At 33.7% G+C, this 22,700-nt stretch overlaps 1 protein-coding gene across 1 annotated transcript in view; it reads left to right on the plus strand.

The window, feature by feature from the left end:
* The window catches only part of NBEA (neurobeachin), a 610,373-nt gene that overhangs the window by 216,862 nt on the left and 370,811 nt on the right, over window positions 1-22,700 (plus strand). Inside the window, exons 31-33 of the mRNA XM_060080316.1 lie at window positions 211-365; window positions 2,625-2,751; window positions 16,808-16,935. Coding sequence (XP_059936299.1) covers window positions 211-365; window positions 2,625-2,751; window positions 16,808-16,935 — 410 coding nt within the window. The remainder of the gene's footprint in view (window positions 1-210; window positions 366-2,624; window positions 2,752-16,807; window positions 16,936-22,700) is intronic.

The following is a 22,700-nucleotide window of genomic DNA, read 5'->3' on the forward strand; positions in this document are numbered from 1 at the left end:
TGTTTGCCAAATGAATTATAATAGTTAACACACTTTACAATATATCCTTAATGTTTATATCCTTTTCACCAATTAAGTTGGGATCAGGAATTTAAAAAAAAAAAAAGGAAAAAGAAAGAAAAGAAAATTTGATGTTGATTACGTGTATCTGCCATAGCAGGATTAGAATTCATCTTAGACCTTGTGTTATTTTTCATCATTTCTTGGCAGGAGTGTCGTGGTCCCTGTTAAGAAGCCCCCTCCAGGTAGTTTAGCTGTAACCACTGTAGGAGCTGCTGCTGCTGGAAGTGGGCTGCCAACAGGCAGTACCTCTAATATATTTGCTGCTACTGGAGCTACACCAAAAAGTATGATTAATACAACAGGTATTGTCTTTATCTATTTTTGTGATACCTCATCTTTTTCTTTCTGTTTTCTGTATCTTCATTTCTTCTGCTTATTTGATCTTAAAAATTAAAATACCCTGATCATTTAAGATTACCTTAACCTTTAAGAAGGTTATTCTTCATGTTATCTTTCAGAATTTATGGTTCTAGGGTGTACTTTTTAGTTTGAGAACACTGTGGGTTTTGTTTTGAGTCTTCTCAAAACATGATGCTATTTACTTTCAGAGTGAACTCAGTTTGCTGAAAGATATTTGGGGAGCAAAACCAAAACATAATTTGAACACTGACATTTGATACGTAAAAATTAGTAAATTGTACCAAGAATATCAAGGTATATTAAATATATTAGTGACAGAAAATAGATTTAGTGACATTTACTGGTTGAAACCTAATATGTATTTTTTACCAAGCTCCCCTGAGAACCTTGACGATATGCAAGAGCCTCAACTTGACAAAAAGTGCATGTGAATAAGAACCATTGTTTGACATTGAATTAATCTATATACTTAGATTACAATTATATTCAATTCATTGTCCAACATTTTCCTAATAATTCTAGAAACAGAAAATTCCAAATCACTACAAATTTTAAAAGTCTGCCTAAAATAAACTTTTTTTTTTTTTTGGTAAATTTCCAGAAATGTTCCTGTTGATTATTAGCTAAATAAATCCTTACCCAAATCTTTGTGATTCCATTTTAGGTATTTATACAACGCAAGATGATCCCTGACTTTTCTTCCCTGACTATAGTAGCCTTCTCTTCTCCAAACTGTATAGCCTTGAACTTTTACATCTATTATCGTTACCTAGATTATTCCCATTTTTATTAATTTCATAGCTCTTCTTTGTGCTTTCTGTATTTATCTTGTTTATCATACCACCTGAGTCTGACATATCATGAACAGCACATTTATGGGGTTGTAGTAAGTAGAATGTACTCTATCAAGCATATTTATGTTAGCAAATAAAAATCATTAATGGAATTGTGTTAAAGAACAAAACATCTTTGATTTATGTATATATATATATATATATATAAATATTTATATCTGACTTGTCTGAAGACTTTATATAGTTTTTTCTATCCAGTTTACAGTCTTACTCCTTATACTCATTCTGCTTTCTAGAAAAAGGAATAAAAATGTTTTCCTTTTACCAAAATGTATACTCAGAAAAGCGTTAAGATTTTTAAAATATACCAATGTAGTAGAAAGAAAAAATCTACATTTGGTGTTTATTGACTAAATCCTTACTCTTTAAGAGATAAGGAAATGAAAAAGCAAGTCATCTCTTTTTTATCTTTATTTGAAACAAGGTATGATATTTTCCTTTAATTCCTATTCTATGAATTAATAATAGATATGGGAAATGATGGTAGCCAGAAGTCCAGTGATAGTATAAAGCATATACTACAATAAAAAATGTAAGTAATGAACATTCTCCTTAGAAATACATATATACAGATACACAAACACACACACACAGACACACACAAAGAAATTGAGGGCCAACATCTAAACCGGACCCAAGACTAGTTTAGATTTTGACATATACATGCTGTGTAAGTGTTGTGAAAATCCCAGTTTTATGGGAATTAGTGTTAGATAAGATAAAGATAATATTTAGGAACACTAGATGTCCCTCAACTCCACTGCTATTTAATATACTTACTTGGTGTTAATATAGGAAGATCTGTTCTAAAATGGCGTCTTCATATCGTTGAGGAGAACTCATTATTTTAAAATTGGGTACAAATCTTATACTCATTATAGCCCTTCTTAAGCAATCATTTTATCAAAATAAGCACTGATGCTGCAGTGCCACAAATTTATATTGAGACAGTTTATTGCAAATTATATCTTATATGATGAAAACTAAAAATATAACAACATAGCAATAAAAACATAAATTTTTCACATCTAAATTTGCATTGTTTTATCAGCCTCATTTTATCTAAAATTATTTTCATTTGTTGATGTCTTTTATTTATATCCCATTTGTAATATGTAGTTTTGTTTAGAGTAATATAAGTAAATAAACTGGATTTTAATGCAATAGCTATTTTTAATAATTATAAAGTTATTAGTGTACCGATGGCCAAATGATTTTTTAATGGCCAAATTCTATTTTGAAATACAGATGAATATTTTTTTCAAACTCAGATAGTAATAATGTAATGAAAATTATTTTGTTAGATAAATTTATACTTAAGGCTAAAAATTATTATTTTGGGAACAGGTGCCGTGGATTCGGGGTCCTCTTCTTCTTCCTCCTCTTCTAGTTTTGTGAATGGTGCTACCAGCAAAAACCTTCCAGCTGTACAAACTGTTGCTCCAATGCCAGAAGATTCAGCTGAAAATATGAGGTATACATAACTATTTGTTTTTTTTACTCCTTTTACTCCCTTCCTCTCACCTCAAAAATAGTGAAACAGTATACATTAAATACAAAGATATAGTTAAGAATTCTTAAGAATGTTTAATTATGTATTTTGTGATTATATCTCATAATTGCAATGTTTTGATATTTTTAGATAGTTATTCATTATATAAAAATCATTTATTATATTTCAGTCTAAACTGAGAGATCTTGAATGGTTTTCATGATCTGACTTTCCTGAATTTATAATCCATTGTCATATAGCACATTACTGTTTCCTGTAAGGTAGAAACATGCAGACGTGGCACCATGATAAAATTGGACATCTTTGGGGTGGTGAGTTTAAAATACAGACTTTCAAAATAAATCTGCAGAGTTACATATAACATATATAATTGGAAGTTGAATCACCAAACATTATCTTTTCTATCGCGATTAATAGATAAAAATGATTTGCAGTAGCATGTCAGAGAGAATTCCTGGAAGAGTTTGACCAAAACGCTTGGAGTTAAATTGCACATATCCATACACACAGTATGTGTGTGTATTCACATTTTTAACTGAAGTGTAAAAGCTCAATGAAAGAACAATGTTATGTTACTATCACTCAAGGCAAGAAATAGAATGTTACAGGTACCACAAAGCCCCCACCTTTTGCTCCTTTTTTTTGCCACTATTCTTGCTCCTCTTCAAATTCATCACTCTGACTTAATACTAGATTAGTTTTGTCTTTTTTGAATTTTATATGAGTGGAGTTGCACAGTATTTATTCTTTTTGTCTCTGGCTACTTTTTCTCAACATTATGTTTATGAGATTTATCTGTATTGCCTGTAGCAATAGTTTTGTTCATGTTCATTCCTTAGTGGTTGTATACTATAATTTATTAATCTATTTTATTGATGATGGGCATTTGGAGTTTTCCAGTTTGGGACTATTGCAAATAATGCTGCTTTTTTACATAACAGTGCTGCTTGTACATTACTTTTGGGTATACTACACATTTGTATGCATATCTGTTGGGTAAATAACTGAATGGAATTGCTGATTCATAGTGTTTGTGTATGTTCAATTTTACTAGATAATGCCAAATGTTTTCCAAAGTGGTTAATGCAAGTTTACTAACTCATTAGCAGTGTATGAGAGTGCCTAATTTTTTATATCTTTAACAATACTTAGTATTGTCACTTTTACATTTTAGGCATTTTGGTAGAAGTATAGTGGTATTTCATTGTATTTTTAGTTTGTATTTTCCTGATAGTTAACAAGGTCGAGCACCTTCTTATATATTTATCGGTCTTTTGGTTTTCCTCTTTTGTGATTTCCCTGTTGGAATCTCTTACTCATTTTAAAACGTTGAGTTGTTTGTCTTCTTAATTTGTAAAGGCTCTTCTCTTTATGCATTTTGAAAATGAGCCCTTTGATGATTATATGTTGTATATATATCTTCTCCCATTCTGTGGCTTTTCTTATTATCTATGTGATATGTTTTGATCAACAGGAGTTGTAAATTTTAATGAAACTCAATTTATCAAGTTTTTGTTTTTTAGTGCTTTTTGTGTTATAGATGAAATCTTTGCCTTCATTTTCCCCATCTCATCCTCTGGCTGCTTTATTTGTGCTTTTTATATTTAGATACATAGTTCATCTGGAATTGAGTTTTGTGAATTTGATGAGGTAGGAGTACTATGGATGTCAAGATGACCCAGTGCCATTTATTTGAGAAACTCTCCTATCTCCCATGCTCTGCCACTTTTGTCACAAATCAAGTGTTCTTGTATACTGGATTCTGCTTTGGCACTCGATTCTACCCAATTTGTCTGTTTGTCTATCCTTGTGACATACTGTCATAATTAGCTTTAGGTTTAATAAGGATCAGTATCTGGATAAGTAATGTCTTCCCATCCTGTCCTTTTTTTTTTTTTTCCAAGGAAGCCTAAGCTATTCTTGATGCTTTGCATTTCCATTTAAATTTTAGAATCAGTTTATCAGTATCCATATTGAAAACAACTTGCTGGGATTTTAGCAAGGAATGGAATTTATAGCTCTGTTGCAACTGGAGTTATATTTCTTCTATAGATCTCTTTCAATATTGTGACTTCCAAACTATGAACAGCTTCTATTCCTTCCATTTCTTTAGTTTTTAAAAATTTTTTTCCAGTAATGATTTTTAGATTTTTATGTAGAAGTCTTACATGTTTCTTATATGATATATTCTTATAATTTAAATATTTTGTGTTTGTATCTTCGTTTCTCTAGTTTCCAAAATAAATTTATTGAGATCATTTGTTTATGTTGTTTAAACTCAATTTAAATATTCAATTTGAGTGTACATTTTAACGAGTTTTGAACAGTTTATATGCCCATACAACCACTACCACAATGAAGATGTAGAACATATTTATCACTCCATATAGTTCCCTCTGCCCCATTTATAATTTACCCCATCCTTCCCCAGGCAAACATTTATATGCTTTTTAATATCATAATTTAAATTTGTATTTTCTAGGATTTCACATAGATGGAATCATATAGAATACACTTTCTTGTGCCTACCTTCTTTCACTCAGATTTTGAGATTCATTCATGTCTTTTTGTTTATGAGTAGTCCATTCCTTTTTTCTGTGTGTGGTACGCGGGCCTCTCACTGTTGTGGCCTCTCCCGTTGCGGAGCACATGCTCCGGACGCGCAGGCCCGGCGGCCATGGCTCACGGGCCCAGCCGCTCCGCGGCATGTGGGATCCTCCCGGACCGGGGCATGAACCCGTGTCCCCTGTATCGGCAGGCGGACTCTCAACCACTGCGCCACCAGGGAAGCCCAGCCCATCCCTTTTTATTCTTGAGTATTATTCTGTTATATGGCTATCCCACTATTTATTTATCTCTTCACTTATTGATAGACATCTGGGTTTTTTCCACATTGGGGCTATTATAAATAAAATTCTATGGAAATTTGAATACAACTGTATTGTAGACATATGATCTTGGGTAAACAGGAGTAAAATAACTTGTTGAATAGGAAGTACGTACAGGCTTATCTTTATAAGAAACTACTGAGTTGTTTTGCAAAGCAGTTGTATCATTTTATATTCCTTTCAGCAATGTGTAAAAGTTCCATTTGTTCCATATTTTTGTCAACACTTGGCATTCTCAGTCTTTTTAAGACTTTATAATTTAAGACTTTTCTGGGTAATCATATCTCATTTGGATTTATTTTCCATTTTCCTAATGATTAAAGGTGATGAAGTTTATTTTTTTTTCCGATATGTTAATGGGCCATTGAAATCTTTTGCTATTTTTTTTAAAAAGTAGGATTGTTTTCTTGCGAAATATCACCATTCTTTATGTATTCAGATTATGTGTCCTGTGTCAGATATTCCATTCTGTGGCTTATATTTTCATTTTGTTAAAATTATTTACAACAGGAAGTTTCTAATTTTGACCAAGTCCATCATTTCAAAAAATCTTTTCTTTTATGGTTTGTGCCTTTGTATCTTAAGAAATCTTTACCTAGCCGAAAGTCATGAAGATATTCTCGTATATTTTCTTCTAAAAGTTTTGTAGTTTTAGCTTTTATGATTAGGTCTGTGATCCATTTTCACCCTAATTTTTGTGTGTGTGTGGTGAAGTAAAGTTTCAGTTTTGTTTTTATCCATATGTATATCAGTGTTTCAGCACCACTGAATTACCTTGGCACATTGGTATAAAATCAATTGGCTGTCTATGTATGAACCTATTGCTGAACTCCATACTACTTTATGATCTATATGGCTGTCCTTATGCCAGTACCCCACTTTATTACTATAGCTTATAGAATATCCTGAAATCAGGTAGTATAAGTCCTCTAACTCTGTTCTGTTTACAGTTGCTTTGACTTTTCTAGATTGTTTGCATTTTCTTATATGTTTTAGAATGGGCTTGCCAATTTCTAAAAAAAAAATTCCTGTTGAAATGTTAATTAGGGTTGTGTTGAATATTTATTTAAATTTAGGGAGAATTGATATCTTAATAATATTGAGCCTTCTAATCTACAAACATTGTCTGTAACTCCATTCATTGAGGATTTTAATTTCTCTGAGCAACTTATTATAGCTTTCATTGTAAAGGTCTTGTACTTAGTTTTGTCTTTTTTTTATTAGTTTTTTATGTCTTTGATGATATTCTAAATTAAAATTTTTACTTTAAGTTTCCAATTTTGAGTTAGAAGCCAAACAAAAAAAGGATAAATACTATGTTTGCATTTATATAAAATGATAGAAAATGCAAGTAAATTTTCTTAACAGCAAATTGATGATTGTCTTGTTAATTATATCTCAATAGGACTGAAAACAAAAAAGAAATATTTTGTGTGTTGTTAGTATATAGAAAGACAACTGACTTTTGTACACTGATTTTTTTTTTTTTTTCCCTTCTTTTTGCGGTATGCGGGCCTCTCACTGTTGTGGCCTCTCCCGTTGCGGAGCACAGACTCCGGATGCGCAGGCCCAGAGGCCATGGCTCACGGGCCCAGCCGCTCCGCGGCACGTGGGACCCTCCCAGACCGGGGCACGAACCCGTATCCCCTGCATCGGCAGGCGGACTCTCAACCACTGCGCCACCAGGGAGGCCCTGTACACTGATTTTACGTCTTGCAATTTTGCTTAATCTACTTAAATTTAGTTGTCTTTGTTAGATTGTTTAGACTCAACTCAATATTATCTGTACTTTCCTTATTACTTTCTCTGTGAAAGATAATGTCACTTGTAGCTTTAGTGTTATTTATTCTTGTAGCTTTGAGATTTCACCAGTGGAGCCATCTCTGCCTGAATTTTTTTTTTACTGGGGAGGTTTTACAAATTAAATTCTTTCATTGGATAAGTGACTATTCAGATTTTCTGTTTTCTTTTTGCATCAGTGTTGGTCATTTGTGACTTCTAGTAGTCATTTTATCTAAGTTATTGGATTATTGCCATAAAGTTTTTCATAATTTTATTATTATATTATTATTTTAAAACACTTGTAGGATCTCTAATGATGTTTTCTCTTTCATTCCTGATTTTGTAATTTATGCCTTTTCTCATTTAGCATTATTAGAGTACCTACTGACTTTTCAATATTATAATTTTCCTCCCAGAAATTAGACATTAAATTCATTAATTTTTTTTCTGTCTCTATTACATCAAATTCCACTCTTTTTATTTCCTTTTAGTTATTTCAGGTTTACTTACTTTTCTCTTTCTAGATTTTTAGGGTGGAAACTTAGATCAGGAGTCTATAAACTACAGCCCAGGGACCAAATCTGCCTGCCATCATAAACTTTATATATAAACTTTGTGTAAATAAACTTTTATTGGAATACAGTCACATCGTTTGTTTATATGTTGCCTGTGACTGCTTTCACATTACAATGGCAGAGTTAAGTAGTTGCAACAGAGATAGTATGCCCTAAAATCTTAAAATATTTAGTATCTTACCCTTTACAGAAAACATTTGCCAATCCCTTGCTTAGATTTTTGATTTTAGATTTCTCCTTTTCTATTACGAGCATTTAAAGCCATAACTTTTCCACTAAGCACTGTTTTAGCTGTATTTCAGAAATTTAATGTTGTTTTAATTTTCATACAATATTTTTTCTAAGTTTCTCTATGATTTCTTCTTTGACTTCTAAGTGTTTCCGAGGTGACTTTGGAGATTGACCTTTCTCAGTATAATGCCATGAGATCCATCCAAGTGTTGTGTGTATTAATGGGTCCTTTTGTATTTCTGAGTATTATTTCATGGTATGGATGTATGACAGTTTGTTTAATCATTCACCCACTAAAAGACATTCGGGTTTTTTCCATTTTTGGCTAGTACCAAAAAAGCTACAATAAACATTTGTTTTTATGTGAACATACATTTTCATTTCTCTGGGATAAGTGCCCAGAGTGAGATAACTGGGCTAGTATGGTAAGTACCTATTTAGTGTTATAAAAAACTCCCACCAGCAATGTATGAATAGTCCAGTTTCTCTTCATTTTTACCAGCATTCAGCGTTGTTTTTTTTTTTTTTTTTTTTTTTTAAGGCCATTCTGGTATGTATGTAGTGATATCTCATTGTGGTCTTAATTTGTATTTTCCTAATGGATGATTCTGAACATCTTTTTGTGTGCTTATTTTCCATTAGTGTGTTCTCTTCAGCGAAATGTCTGTTTATATCTTCTGCCCATTTTATAATTGGATTGCTTTTTCACTTTTGAGCCTTAAGAATTCAGTATTCTAAGTACAAGTCCTTTTTCAAAAATGTTGTTTCCAAGTATTTGCTCGCAGACTGTAGCTCATGTGTTTCGTCCTCTTAATATAAGTCTTTGGCAGAGGAAACTTTGCATTTTTATTGTAGTCTAGCTTATGATGTCATGTCTAAGAACTCTTCACCTCACCTTAAATACTGAAGATTTTCTCCTATGTCTTCTATAAAGTTCTGTGGTTTTAAGTAGTAGTTTTAGTTTTAAGTCGGGGTCCCATTTTAAGCTAATTTTTATGTAAGGTGTGAGGTTTATGTCCAGGTTTATATTTTTTCCTGTGAATGTCCATTTGTTGCAGCACCATTTGTTCGAAAGACCGTTCTTCCTCATGAAGCATTTTTAAGATCTTTTAAGGCAGATCTAGGGCGGCCTTTATTCTTGGGCTAATTTTGCCACTTAGAAAATGTGCTGGATTTCTCCTGAACGCTCAGTGTATCTAAGGTCCCTCCTTTTTGGCCAGAGGGAACGCAGACAATCCTAGACCTGTGCAAGATGTAGAAGATGCCTGTTATGACTCCTCCATAATTGTTCTTTCCTCAGAAGTTGTTCTACTCTAACCTTGGGAGCTTTCAGGCATCACATACCTAGACTGTTACTCAGCCAAAGATTACTGTGCTCTCCATACACCTTCCTCTTGGGTACTATGCCCTCCAAATTCTATTCACCTTTGCCTCCTTGAACTACAGTTTTAATCTTGTCAACTGAGAAAGGTTGCTGGATTCTGTATCTGCCCTAATATGGGAAATACCTCCATGTAGGAAATCTGGGTGATGGTGGGACTCACCTCATTTGTTTCTCTTTCCTCAGGATTTTATACCCCACATTTTGTATGAAAATAGTTGTTCTCCGCATTTTGTAAAATTTTCTAGTTGTTAGTATGGGAGGCAATTGTAGACCATCTTAACCCCTTCAAGGTGAAAAGTGGAATTTGATACTTATTTTTCCTAATTTATCTATAATTCTTTCTAACTAAGCATGTATGGACAGTCATTTGATCTGTGAATGTTGGCAGTTTTATCCCTCATTACACAAATACTTACACCTTTTTATTTCTTTTTCCTGACTTATAGTATCACCTAGTACCTCCAATACAGTTTTCTATAGAAGTGGTTAGAAAAGGCATTCTTTTCTTCATCTCAAATGAAAAGCTTTGAACATTTCATCATTAATTATGATGTCTCCTGTCTGTTTAATAAAGATACTTTTTATCAAATTCAAGAATTCTCTTGTGTTTATAATTAACCAAGTTACCATCATTATGGGTATAGAATTTTATCTCTAAAGAGAGGGTAAGTCATGGAGATGACCATGTGGTTTTCCTCCTTTTTCTGCTAACATGGTCTATGATATTGACTTTTAATTTTAAAAATGCTAAACAAACCTTTAATTCCTGAAAGAAATCCAATTTCTTTGTGATGTAAAATCTGTTTTACCTTTTGAAGAGCTTATGTAAGATTGGTATGTTTTTATTTGTTTTTCTTTGTTTTCTAAAATATTTGGTAGAGTTCACAAGCAAAGACATCTGATTCTAGATTTCCTTTTTGGGGAAAGTTTTTAAGTTAAAATGTTACAAGTATCCCCAGATTTTCAATTTTTGTCCTGTGTAAGTTTTGATAGATTCTGTTGGCATAATGCAGTTCATAATATTATCTTATTATTTTAACATTCATATAATCTATAAGGAAGTCTCTCCTTTTTATTCTTTTTTTAAAATAAATTTATTTTATTTATTTATTTTTGGCTGCATTGGGTCTTCATTGCTACACGTGGCCTTTCTCTAGTTGCAGCGAGCGGGGGCTACTCTTCGTTGCAGTGCACGTGCTTCTCATTGCAGTGACTTTTCTTGTTGAGGAGCATGGGCTCTAGGCACACGGGCTCCAGTAGTTGCGGCTTGCAGGCTCAGTAGTTGTGGCTCGCGGGCTCCAAAGCGCAGGCTTAGTAGCTGTGGCGCACGGGATTAGTTTCTCCGCAGCATGTGGGATCTTCCCGGACCAGGGTTTGAGCCCGTGTCCCCTGCATTGGCAGGCAGATTCTTAACCACTGTGCCACCAGGGAAGCCCCCTCCTTTTTATTCTTGGTGCTTATTATGAGCTTGTTTCTGCTTTGCTTCCTTGCTTCCAAGTCTTGGCAGTGATTAATCAATTTTATTCATATTGCCATTAAGAAACATTCACTAGAGAGAAGTAACAAGAAACTGTTAGGTTGAAGTTTATACCTTATTATCTTTTCCTTAGTGCAGTGGATCTTAAACATCAGTATGCAACAGAGTTACATGGGAGGCCTGGTAAAACACATTGCTGAGCCAGTAGGTAGTTCTAGTTCAAGACTGAAGGCCTGAGAATCAGGAAAGTTGATGGTATAAGTTCCAGTCTGGAAGCTGGGAGGCTCAAGACCCCAGAAGAGCTGATGTTTCAGTTGAGTCTGAAGGCCAGCAAAGACCAACTATCAGGTAGAAGGGGTTTTCTCTTATCTAGCCTTTTGTTCTATTCATGTCTTCAGTTGAATGGATGAACACACACACATTAGGGAGGACAGTCTGCTTTATTCAGTCTACCCATTCAAATTGTAATCTCATCCAGAAACACCCTAACAGACACACCCAGAATAATATTTAGTCAAATGTCGGGGAACCCTGTGGTCCAGTCAAGTTGACACATAAAATTAACCATTACATGAAGTGATCTTGGTGTGCTGGCTCTAAGAATACACTTTGAGAAATGGTGTTTTAAGTGATCATCTTCTAGATTGCAACATTAATTCTTAATTTATATAAGTCCTCTTCCCAGACAATGTATGGATCTCAGTGTAGCTTAACTTCATTTACTCCAAATTTTGCAAACACATTTATACATATGTGTATGCATGTGTGTGTGTGTGTGCACATAAAAAATTGTAAATGCGAGGGCTTCCCTGGTGGCGCAGCGGTTAAGAGTCTGCCTGCTGATGCAGGGGACATGGGTTCGTGCCCCGGTCCAGGAAGATCCCACATGCCATGGAGTGGCTGGGCCCGTGAGCCATGGCCGCTGAGCCTGCATGTCTGCAGCCTGTGCTCCACAATGGGAGAGGCCACAACAGTGAGAGGCCCATGTACTGCAAAAAAAAAAAAAAAAAAATTATAAATGCAACAAGAGAATATAATTACTATTTTATTGGTCAACATATTTAGATTTATCCAAATTTTTATCATTTAGTTTTGCTCATCATTCCTTTTTGAATATCTGACTTCCATGTGCTATCATTTTCTTCTTAAAGAACACCCCCTTTAATATTTCATTTAGTGCAGGCCTGACACTCCTGAATTCCCTCACTTCTTATTTAACTAAAAATATTTGAAATTCACCTCTATTTTTGAGGGATATTTTGAACCAAAGTAGAGTCTAGGTTGGAAGCTATTTCCTTTTAATTATCTTTCATTTCTTTCTGTGCTTTCTTTCCCTTTTAGCCTTTTTTTTTAAAAGAAATGTAATTTCCTGTCTTACTGCTATCTCTCTGCTCCTCCCCAGCCTTTTCCATTCCTGCTACCTGTTTTTAAGATTTTTCTCTATCTTTGGTGTTTAGCAGTTTTACTGTGATATACTCAGGCTCTTTGATTTTTCTTTATATTTATCCAGCTTGGGATTTGTAGAGCTTCTGAAATTTGATGACTTTCATCAGTGGCTGGGAAATTCTTAGCCATTACCTCTTCTAATATTGCTTCAGAATCATTCTTTCCTTTCTCTGGGATTTGAATTACACATATATTAGATATTTTCTGTATTTCTCATCTATCTCTCTCTCTCTCTCCATTATTCTAGTATTTCTTTTTAACCTTAGTTTACTTTACTAATTCTCTTTTTAACTGTTTCTAATCTTCTGCATTCTTAATTTTAATTTTTGTGTAAGTACTAGAATTTCCATTTGATTTTTTTATAGGTTAATATTCTCTTCCAGTTTCCTATAGTGTTTTTAATTTTCATGTATGTGTATATATATGATAATAGTTGCAGCCATGGATTTTTATGTATTTTTTCTCTAATGGATTATTTATAGTTTTATTCCCACAAATTACTTAGAATCTGTAAACCCCTCTAAATGAGATTTCCTTAATATAGGTAAAAACCAATATATGATTGTGTTTTTTAAACTAAACTCCTGTGTTTTAAGTCATATTGTTTTAATCCAGGCACTGGAGCTGTAGAAATTCATCTAAAGCATTATTATGTCCTTTGAATGTTTAGTTTTCCTATCATTGGTCATTTTGTTAGAGTGGTTGATAAATTTCCCAAGTCACAACTATAATTGTATTCATGGAAATCAGTAATTCTCTTCCTTAAAAAAATTTGTACTTACTATCAAGAAAAATAGCCAAAGTCAAAATAGCATCATAAGCATAGTTAGTGTGACTGAAGAGAATGAAAAAGAATAAAGTGGGGAGAGAGGAATGAGTAGCTTAAGAGAATGCATTTCAGCCTAGAGTTGACAAACTCTATATTTAGGTCCCAAGAATGTTCTAAAATATTAAGAAGTTATAAATAGATTATTAAGCTTATAACCCTCACACTAGACTATGTAGGGCAAATTCCCCATCAAGTCTACATTTGTATTATTTCTCTGCACAAAATGTCTTGACTAAGTGAGTGTTTTTTGAATAAATGAAAACTTCCAAATGGAAAATTAGTACTTGGTGTTTTCCCTAAATTAAGTGAAATATACTAGTTGTTTTAGAAAATAATTTGCCAAAGGACCTTGTTTTATTTCTGGTAGCTATAGGTTTCTTCCACTTTTAAAATGAAAATTACATTCAAAAGAAAGAATAATTTATTTATTTTTATAAGCTATAAGGTCAAAGAGTTCTCCCTTATTAAGATTTAAAAAAATTTTTAACATGTTAACAGATACATTTTTCATGTGCCTTGGGATTGGGAAAAAATAGTTTTACACTGTATTTATCTGAGATGAGAATTGAAATAACAATATAGGCCCAATATATCTTTAAAAAAATGTTTTTTAGTAATTGGTGGTTATCTGCCAGGTGATAGAGGGAGGGTATAAAGCTAAAATTTATGTTTATGTCATTTCCTTTGAGAATTTAAACTGTGTAAGAATGAAGATAACATACTTTACACAATGTTCACTTTAAAACACATTATGATGAATCTATATGTCCATTTTCTTCACTATGAAAAAGTGATGATGCAACTTTTCCACTTAGAATATTTTGTTGTTGCTTGATAGAGAAGTCTGGCAGTATTATTTGATAATAATTTCCTGTATTTTAAACCTTTGATCTCTTGCTGGGTAAAATGTTACATTTTTTTGCCCTTTATTAGAATATTTAAATTATGGTTGCAGAATGATTTATAAGAGCATCATTTAATGTTCTGTTAACATTTTGTAAGAAAATAGCTGCAAAAAGTCTTATTATAGGGATTAACTCACTGAGGAATATGTTTTTGTCCATTACCCTTAAGTAAAGGTAATTAATACACATTTATATACACACATGTAATTAGTTGTGTAGATTAATCAGTTTCTATTTGATGTTTAATTTAATCACCAAGAACAGTACTTTTGCAATTCTGAAGCCTCTAAATTATTATACAGAAACCTGTAAAATATGCAAAAAAAAATCTTAAACTAGGGAAAATGTTTCTGACTTCAATTAGATAATAGTATATTATGATCCAATAGTATAACTATGATGTGAACCTCTATAAATCTAGAATTTTTCTAAAGTAATTTTACTCAGTTAATCTTAAGTAAAAATAAATATTCATGCTTCACTCAGAATTCAGGTGCAAAAACAGTAGTAATTATATCTAGATTTTTCTCCTCTTCATAGGTTCTCTTTTACCATTCTTACCTTTCCTTGGTAGAGAGGATTACTTTAGCTGAGAAGCTTCATCAAACATGATCCTGGAGATTAGAAAGAATGAATGAAATAATGGATCTAAAAAAGTTCTGTCTATATTCTCTAAAATTCAGAGCTAACTCATTATTATGATGATTATTCTGTGACTTCAGGTAGTCCTTCCTTTCCTAGCTGTTTTATTACAACTTAATAATAGTAAGTAGTTTCATTAAAACAGTTTTTCTCAAAACGTGTTTCCTGGATAAGCAGTATCAGACCACCTGAGAACCTTTCAGAAGTGCAAACTGTGTCGGTACACCCAAACCTGCGGAACCTCTAAGGCTGGGGCCCTAGCAGTTTGGGTTTAAACAGGCCTTGCAGGTGATTCCAATCTACACCAAAGATTGAGAACCACTGCCTTAATGTAGGTGTTTGCTCCAGGAGTAACAGAGTAGGGGAGAATATTGAAAACTCTTTGTCTTCAGCAAGTCTGCAAAGTCCCACCCAGGTCCTTTTTTCTTGCTTAAAGTTGTTCCTCCGGAATATTCTCTATAAGTGTTTGTGGAAGTTACTAAACCTGAGTTTCTTCTTTGAGTTCTTCTTTTTCTAAAGCTGTTGACCCAAATAAGAGGAAGCAAACTTAAATTGAAGTGTTAATGATGAGGCTTTGTGTACACAAAGGATTCAGATCATGCTCTTTCCAAGTTAGGAAAGAGCATCCTAGATTATTCCCTAATCCCTTGCTATTCACTTAAAAAAAGATGGAATAGTTCAGTTTTAAATATTAATAATATATTGCAAATTATTCTGTGATTAATTACTTTTTGTCATTTATGTTTTCCTCATACGTAACAAAAATGTTGCTTAGCATTGTGGCAGAACTTTTATTACTGTGAAGTATTGTTTAATTCCTTACTGTACATGTCTTCTGTGTAGAAGAATGTGTGCTCATCTAAGATTATTATATTGATTTTGTTTTGGTTTAAATATATCAGAGTCACATTTTGTAAAATTAAATATAGGTGTGTTCTATTCAAAATAGCAGTTACAAGAGCTATCATTGTTGACCTCTCACTATGTGCCAAGCACTTTTCTATGCACTTTACATGCCTTAACTCATTAACCTTCACCTGGTAGGTACTGTTACCATCTTCATTTTGCAGACATAGGAAGTCTAATGTCCCAAGGTCACCTAGGTACCATATGATGGAACCAGCATTCCAGTTCAAGCAGTCTTACTCTAAAGCATTTACTTGTAAGAGAGACAGTTGGATGTTACCAAATTATTTATTTGAGCAGAATTACTTTCTTTATCTGGGTTTTTACTTTTACATATCTTGCTCAAGGTACTTTCAAGAATGTCAGATAGTGCTTATATAAAGTTATATAACTTGAAATTTAATAGTCAGCAATATAAATAATGAATGACACAATGATTGGTAAATAAAAAGTAAGTGGGCTTATGAAATAGAAAATGCCTACTTTGGCAAAGCAATTCACCTGTATCATACTGAATTCAGTTATCCCCTTATTTGTCCTGCTTTTCAGGGAACTCTTGAGAACAAGAGCTCATTCTTTGTAACTTTCACAGTGACCCGTGTAGTAGGTATTCGAAACAGCTTTCTTTGGTGGAAAGAAGGATAGACAAAGAAGCCATACAGGAGCTTCTTTTCTTGAAGCTCCTGGAGTTATGGACAGAATCTGTGGCCCTTGTGGGTGACAGGATCCTGATTCCTTTTCACAGTGTAATCATTCTGATTTAGCAACAGTCTTTTGAGTAGCCTTATGACTGATGTGAAACTCTACAGTGTCCCTTCTACATGAAGCTGTTATTATTCAGTGGGTTAGAATTGGACTTTTATAATTTTAAAGGTTTTAATTTAGAAGTAAAGTTTATTTGACTTTTTATATTGAACCATATTTACTAGTCTTTATGTCTTGATTTCAACAGCATCACTGCAAAACTTGAAAGAGCTTTAGAAAAAGTTGCTCCTCTTCTTCGTGAAATTTTTGTAGACTTTGCCCCATTCCTATCTCGTACACTTCTTGGCAGTCATGGACAAGAGCTATTGATAGAAGGTATGATTTCTCTCTCTCTTCTAATTATTTTAGTTTCCTATAATGTATCTATTAATCATGGCATAACTTGTGCTACTAGAGGAATATTTATTGACAGAAGAATATAAAGACATTGCTTCCACAAATTCTAGTAAGATATTCATGTATGCTTTCTCCTTATTCATTAAAAAAAAAAGTAGCATGTTTACACAGTCAATGCTAATAACAGAATGAAGAACTTTGAAAAAGTGTTGGAATGGGAGGCTCTGGCCCTTATAATCCCAATCTATTAGGGCTGCTGTATATCCTTCATTAGGGTGGCATGTTTACTAAGCAATGATCTCTAAAATCCCCTTCTAACTCTTAAAGTGATGCTTCAAGTGACTTTTCTTATTCACACATACCATGTGTAATATGAGAATCCTTAACTGAGAAAATGTAAAGAAATACTTAACTGGGAATTGATGAAGCTGTTATCTACTCATCAGCAGCTTAAATAGAGTGAGAAGGCAAAGAAGATAAATTAACTGTTGGGAAGATTTAATATAAGCATCTGTATTAGGAGCTTTGAAAAATATGGTTGTCTAAAGCCTTACTTCTTTAAACAGAAGTTTTGCTTTATAAATATTCATGAGCTTCAGAAAGGGGTAATCAATATCTAGATGATCCTGTACGTGAATAATGGCTTTAGGTGCTATTCCTTGAATTTAGCAGGTATATATATTTATATATATGTGTTTATGTTTATATGTTTGCAAACATACATACACTCACACACACACACACACACACACACACATTTGCTTTTTACTTCCTATTTACTGTGGAAGTTTTCCTTACCTGTTCTCTCATTGTCTCAACTGCTTTTACACAATCTGTTTCTATTAGGGGAAACAAGAATAGTTAATAACCTGAATTTAAACCCTTGTTTCACTGCTTTCTTAGCTGTATGACCTTTGTGAGTTACTTAGCCATTTTGTAGCTTAGTTGCTTTTTATAAGATGTAGTCAATGATAACACCTCCCTCCCAGGGTTCTTGTAAGGATTAAATTATATAATGCATATAAAGTTCTTAGAATAGTGACATATGGAAGGCTATTCATTTTTTTCTTAATACAGTGTTCTTGCTCTAGGCCAAGTGCTATTAGATACTTGGAATATATTAGTAAATAACAAAGATTCCTGTCTTGGGCACCTTATATTCTATCAAAGAGAGAACATAAATAAATACTGAGCAAAATAAGTAATTAAATTATATAGCATATGAGGTGGTAAGTGTTATGTAAAAGGATAAGTACAACACAGGGGATTGGGATTATAGAAGTGTCAGGGTTAGGTTGCAGTTTTAAAGAGATGATTAATTTTAAATAAGCCAGTAGTAGTAAAAGTTACATCTCAGCAAAGACTTAAAGGAGGTGAGCCATACAGCTTACTAGAAGAGTGTCCTAGGTCAAGAGAATAGTGTAATGACCCTATAACATGTGTTACCTTTATAATAAGAAAAAAAATTCAATAAACATCATTAAAAAATTAAATCTCAAATGTTTCCTCATTCCCTAAAGTCTTTTAATTTTTTCAGTATTTATGTATATCTTTTCCAGAAATTAATTGACAAATTTACCGAAGAAATTCATAAATAGTGAACAAATACATGCAAAAATAAACATGGAATAAAGTTAGTAATATAGTAGTGTTAGTAATGGATCCTGTACTGTTATTAGAATTGGGATGCAAATTCAGCACTGTTTTCCAGCAGCCAAAGCAAAGAAGGAATTATTTGAAGTTATAAAACTTACATTATTGGTTCCTAAATGAGTTTGTGACAATTTTGAGTTCTAAGGAATTACTGTCAGATGACTTTTTAACTGCTCTATGTTGGTCAGTCAGAACGCCATATATGTAGCCCCCTTTCCAGAATTTTCCATGGCCAGACATCTGGACTGTTTCTTATTTCTTCCCAGCACTATAGAGAGAAGGTAGGAGAAATAGCCTGTAATTGAGAGCTATTTTTCTTGGGCTTCCCTAAGTTTACCTCAAATACTCTGAATTGAGTTGAAGCAACATTAAGAATAATCCTCTTGGAGTTTTATAAAGGTGACTGTGCTTAAAAGGAAACGTTAGACCAAGTTATATATTAAGAATTCACTTTGTGTTCCCTTGGTAGAATACAATTTTATTTTTTCACTTTTCTGAATCCAAAGAATTTAATTAAATATCCTATTTTTAAAACTATGTTGGTGTAATGTTCATACTCTTCTTTTGTGTTAAAATGATTTTTCTTAATAAAATGATGATAGCAAATGGTAGATTTTTAAGTTTTGAGTTTCATTTTGTAAATGCCATTACTTGGCACAATAGAAAGTTGACAACCTTAAGATATGGTCCTCCAAATTTCTGCTAGGCCATACAATCAAAAAATCTAGAATCCTCTGCTGTATTCCAGAACAACATTAGGTATCCTCACCATTTAGTCATAACCTTCCTTTTCAGACTCAGCTAGTCTCTGTCCTCTTACTATAGAGGACATTCCTTTAACATTCAATAAATTACACATTGTCACATTGCTTTGTTTTTGTACAACCCTTCCTTCTGCATTGAATCTTTTTCCTTTTTCCTTTTTTCTTTCCCCCAAATTATTCTCATCCTTTGAGTTCTGCTTCAGGTTCCTTATGCCAAATTAATGCCTTCTCTTCTGTGCTCCTGTGCCATTTTATTTATACAATATTAATAAAATTATTTTTCACTTGTAAATAGGAAGTATTTTATTGGTTTTATTAACATTGCCTAACTTAGATTCTGGTACATAATATTGAGTATTTTTTCCCTTGTACTTGAATACAACATTATTTGTGTTACTGATAATGTTTGGTAGAGGTAAGTTTTGAAAAAAAGGGAAGGTGGATAAAACTTTTGTGTTCTGTGGTGAGAATTCCTAATATTGATCAATCATCCACACCCATGCCTTGGATCCTATACTCACCCAAGGTCCATTCTTGCTTTCTGCCCCAGACTATGGAAATATATATCCTGTCATGTTCTCATCCTTGAACATGTACTATTGATCATTCTTTCTTTTTCCCTCTCCTCCATTTCCCTTCTTTCCATAATTTGATACACTATTCCTCTCCTCTGAGAAGAAAAACTGTCAAACTATTGTGAAGAACTCAGGAGAGTAACATAATAAAAATATCTTTAGTTATTGAATATTTCTCTTCAAAAATAGTGCTTCTGATGAATAAATCTCAATGCTTTTGATTTCATCATATGTATAGGTATGGTAGGAACAAAACTGGATTTAGGTAACTGAAGATATTTTAATGTCTTATGAAAAGAGAAGACAATTACTCCTAATTTCAAGTAATCATAAAATATGTTTGAATTGAATCTTTATTTGTTGTTTTATTTTCAGTTTTTCTTAATTCACGTATCTGTTTAACTCTTTTCTTATAGAATAATTAATTATTGGTAGTTTATACTGTCTGTGTCCTTTAAAACACATGCTAAAATAATGTCCTTTCCTTTTCTTAATTTGTCTATCACTTTTATTAGTCAACCTGTGTTAAATTTATTATTGTATGATTCTATAGTAATCAGTGTTCATACCTTTTAAGTTCACTCATTAACAGTAGCTATTTTTGCATAGCTTTTGGGGTGTGTGTGTGTGTGTGTGTGTGTGTGTGTGTGTGTGTGTCTTCCCCTTGGCAATAAGTAATATTTTTTAAGATGATAGTTTTGGGGAGCTTAGTGAACTTTCTCTAAGAGAGTTCTAGCTTTTCAATGTGCAAACTAATGTGTACAAATTAGAGTATATAATGCAAGTATCAAAATCTACCAGCTTAAGATGGCAAAACAGGGGCTTCCCTGGTGGCGCAGTGGTTGAGAGTCCGCCTGCCAATGCAGGGAACACGGGTTTGTGCCCCGGTCCGGGAGGATCCCACATGCCATGGAGCGGCTGGGCCCGTGAGCCATGGCCGCTGAGCCTGCGCGTCCGGAGCCTGTGCTCCGCAACGGGAGAGGCCACAGCAGTGAGAGGCCCGCGTACCGCAAAAAGAAAAAAAAAAAAAAAAGATGTCAAAACAACCTTTGGTCCAAAATTGTTATAGTTATACTAATGGGTTGGTTACCAAACTTTTAAATCTGTTTCACTGCTCTATTATTGCATGAGTACGCCATTGTTTTAATCCTTGTCAATTTATAGAGGTTGTATGTAATCATCACCCACCAGCGCCTCTCATCTTTTTGAATAAATGATCATTATCATTAATTTAAAACAAAACAAAATTGCTTTATTTATTTGGCTTAAGCAGCAATGGAGGATGCACTTCAGAGGAAACATTGGACTGCTCTTAAAGAGTTGAGAGGAGCCTATTTTAGAGTTCAGATTTAAGGAAGAAGGTCCCGTTGTAGATCGAGTGCTGACGTTAGATCTTGATAATTGTTATTCAGGAGGTCTTGGAAATACCATGGGCCTAGAGTTGCCACAGTAATAAAGAAGCAGACCCAAGTTAATTAGAAGAGAAGATGTTTGTGTGTGTGTGTGTCTTAGCCTTAGTGCCCTTTACCTTGTTCCACCACCGCACAGAGTGGCCCTGAATATCACTGCTATGTTCCATGAGCATTACTTGTGTTTGGTTGAGAACTCACAAGAACATTAGAGATAACTTAATTATCATGGGGATACAGCAGATAGTCTCAAAGTCAGGAAATGAAATACAGATAGACATGAGGCAGCCTGGAAATGGGAAAGGAGAGTCAGGAACAAGGGGTGCTCCTTAAGCAGTTTAACATACATGGAATTGGAGTCCAAGATGAAGGAGGTTGAGATGATATGTGTGTATGTGTATATATTTTTGAAGAAATGATAGCCAAATAATTTGAAAACTATTAATCCTAAGATCCAAGAAATTCAACTAACCTCAAGTGGGATGGACACAAAGAAAATAATTCCATGGAACATCATAATTAAACTGTTCAAAACCAGGTTTCAAGAGAAAATTTCAAAAAGTAGTCATCAACACTAAGCAAACCAACAACTCATTTAAAAATGTTTTGGGGCTTCCCTGGTGGCGCAGTGGTTGAGAGTCCGCCTGCCGATGCAGGGGACACGGGTTCGTGCCCCGGTCTGGGAAGATCCCACATGCTGCGGAGCGGCTGGGCCCGTGACCCATGGCCACTGAGCCTGCGCGTCCGGAGCCTGTGCTCCGCAACGGGAGAGGCCACAACAATGAGAGGCCCGCGTACCACAAAAAAAAAAAAAAAAAAAAAAAAATGTTTTGAACAGATACTTCACAAAAGATCACATTAGGATGCCAAATAAGTTCATAAAAAGATAGTCGACATTATCAGAAGGTAAATGCAAATTAAAACCAGGATGACACAACACTACAAACATATGAGAATGACTAAAGTAAAAAATACTGATAATATTGCACGGGCCAAAAGGTTCGTTCGTTTTCTTCCGTAAGATGGCTCTAGTAGCATTTAGTTGTCTTTAATTCATTCGAAACAATTTTGTTAGATTGTATGTGGCAGCTGTCATATCAGTGTGCATTTAAAAAGAGACCTATCAAAATTGGTGAATGTTTGGGTAGCCATTTTAATATTGAAGATGGAAGAAAAAAAGCAGTATATTTGGTATATTATGCTTTATTATTTCAAGAAAGGTAAAAACACAACTGAAATGCACAAAAAGATTTGTGCAGTGTATAGAGAAGGTGCTGTGACTGATTGAACATGTCAGAAGTGGTTTGCAAAGTTTCCTGCTAGAGACTTCTCGCTGGATGGTG

Source organism: Mesoplodon densirostris, chromosome 17 (genome assembly GCF_025265405.1).
Source record: "Mesoplodon densirostris isolate mMesDen1 chromosome 17, mMesDen1 primary haplotype, whole genome shotgun sequence".
Classification (NCBI taxonomy): Eukaryota; Metazoa; Chordata; class Mammalia; order Artiodactyla; family Ziphiidae; genus Mesoplodon; species Mesoplodon densirostris.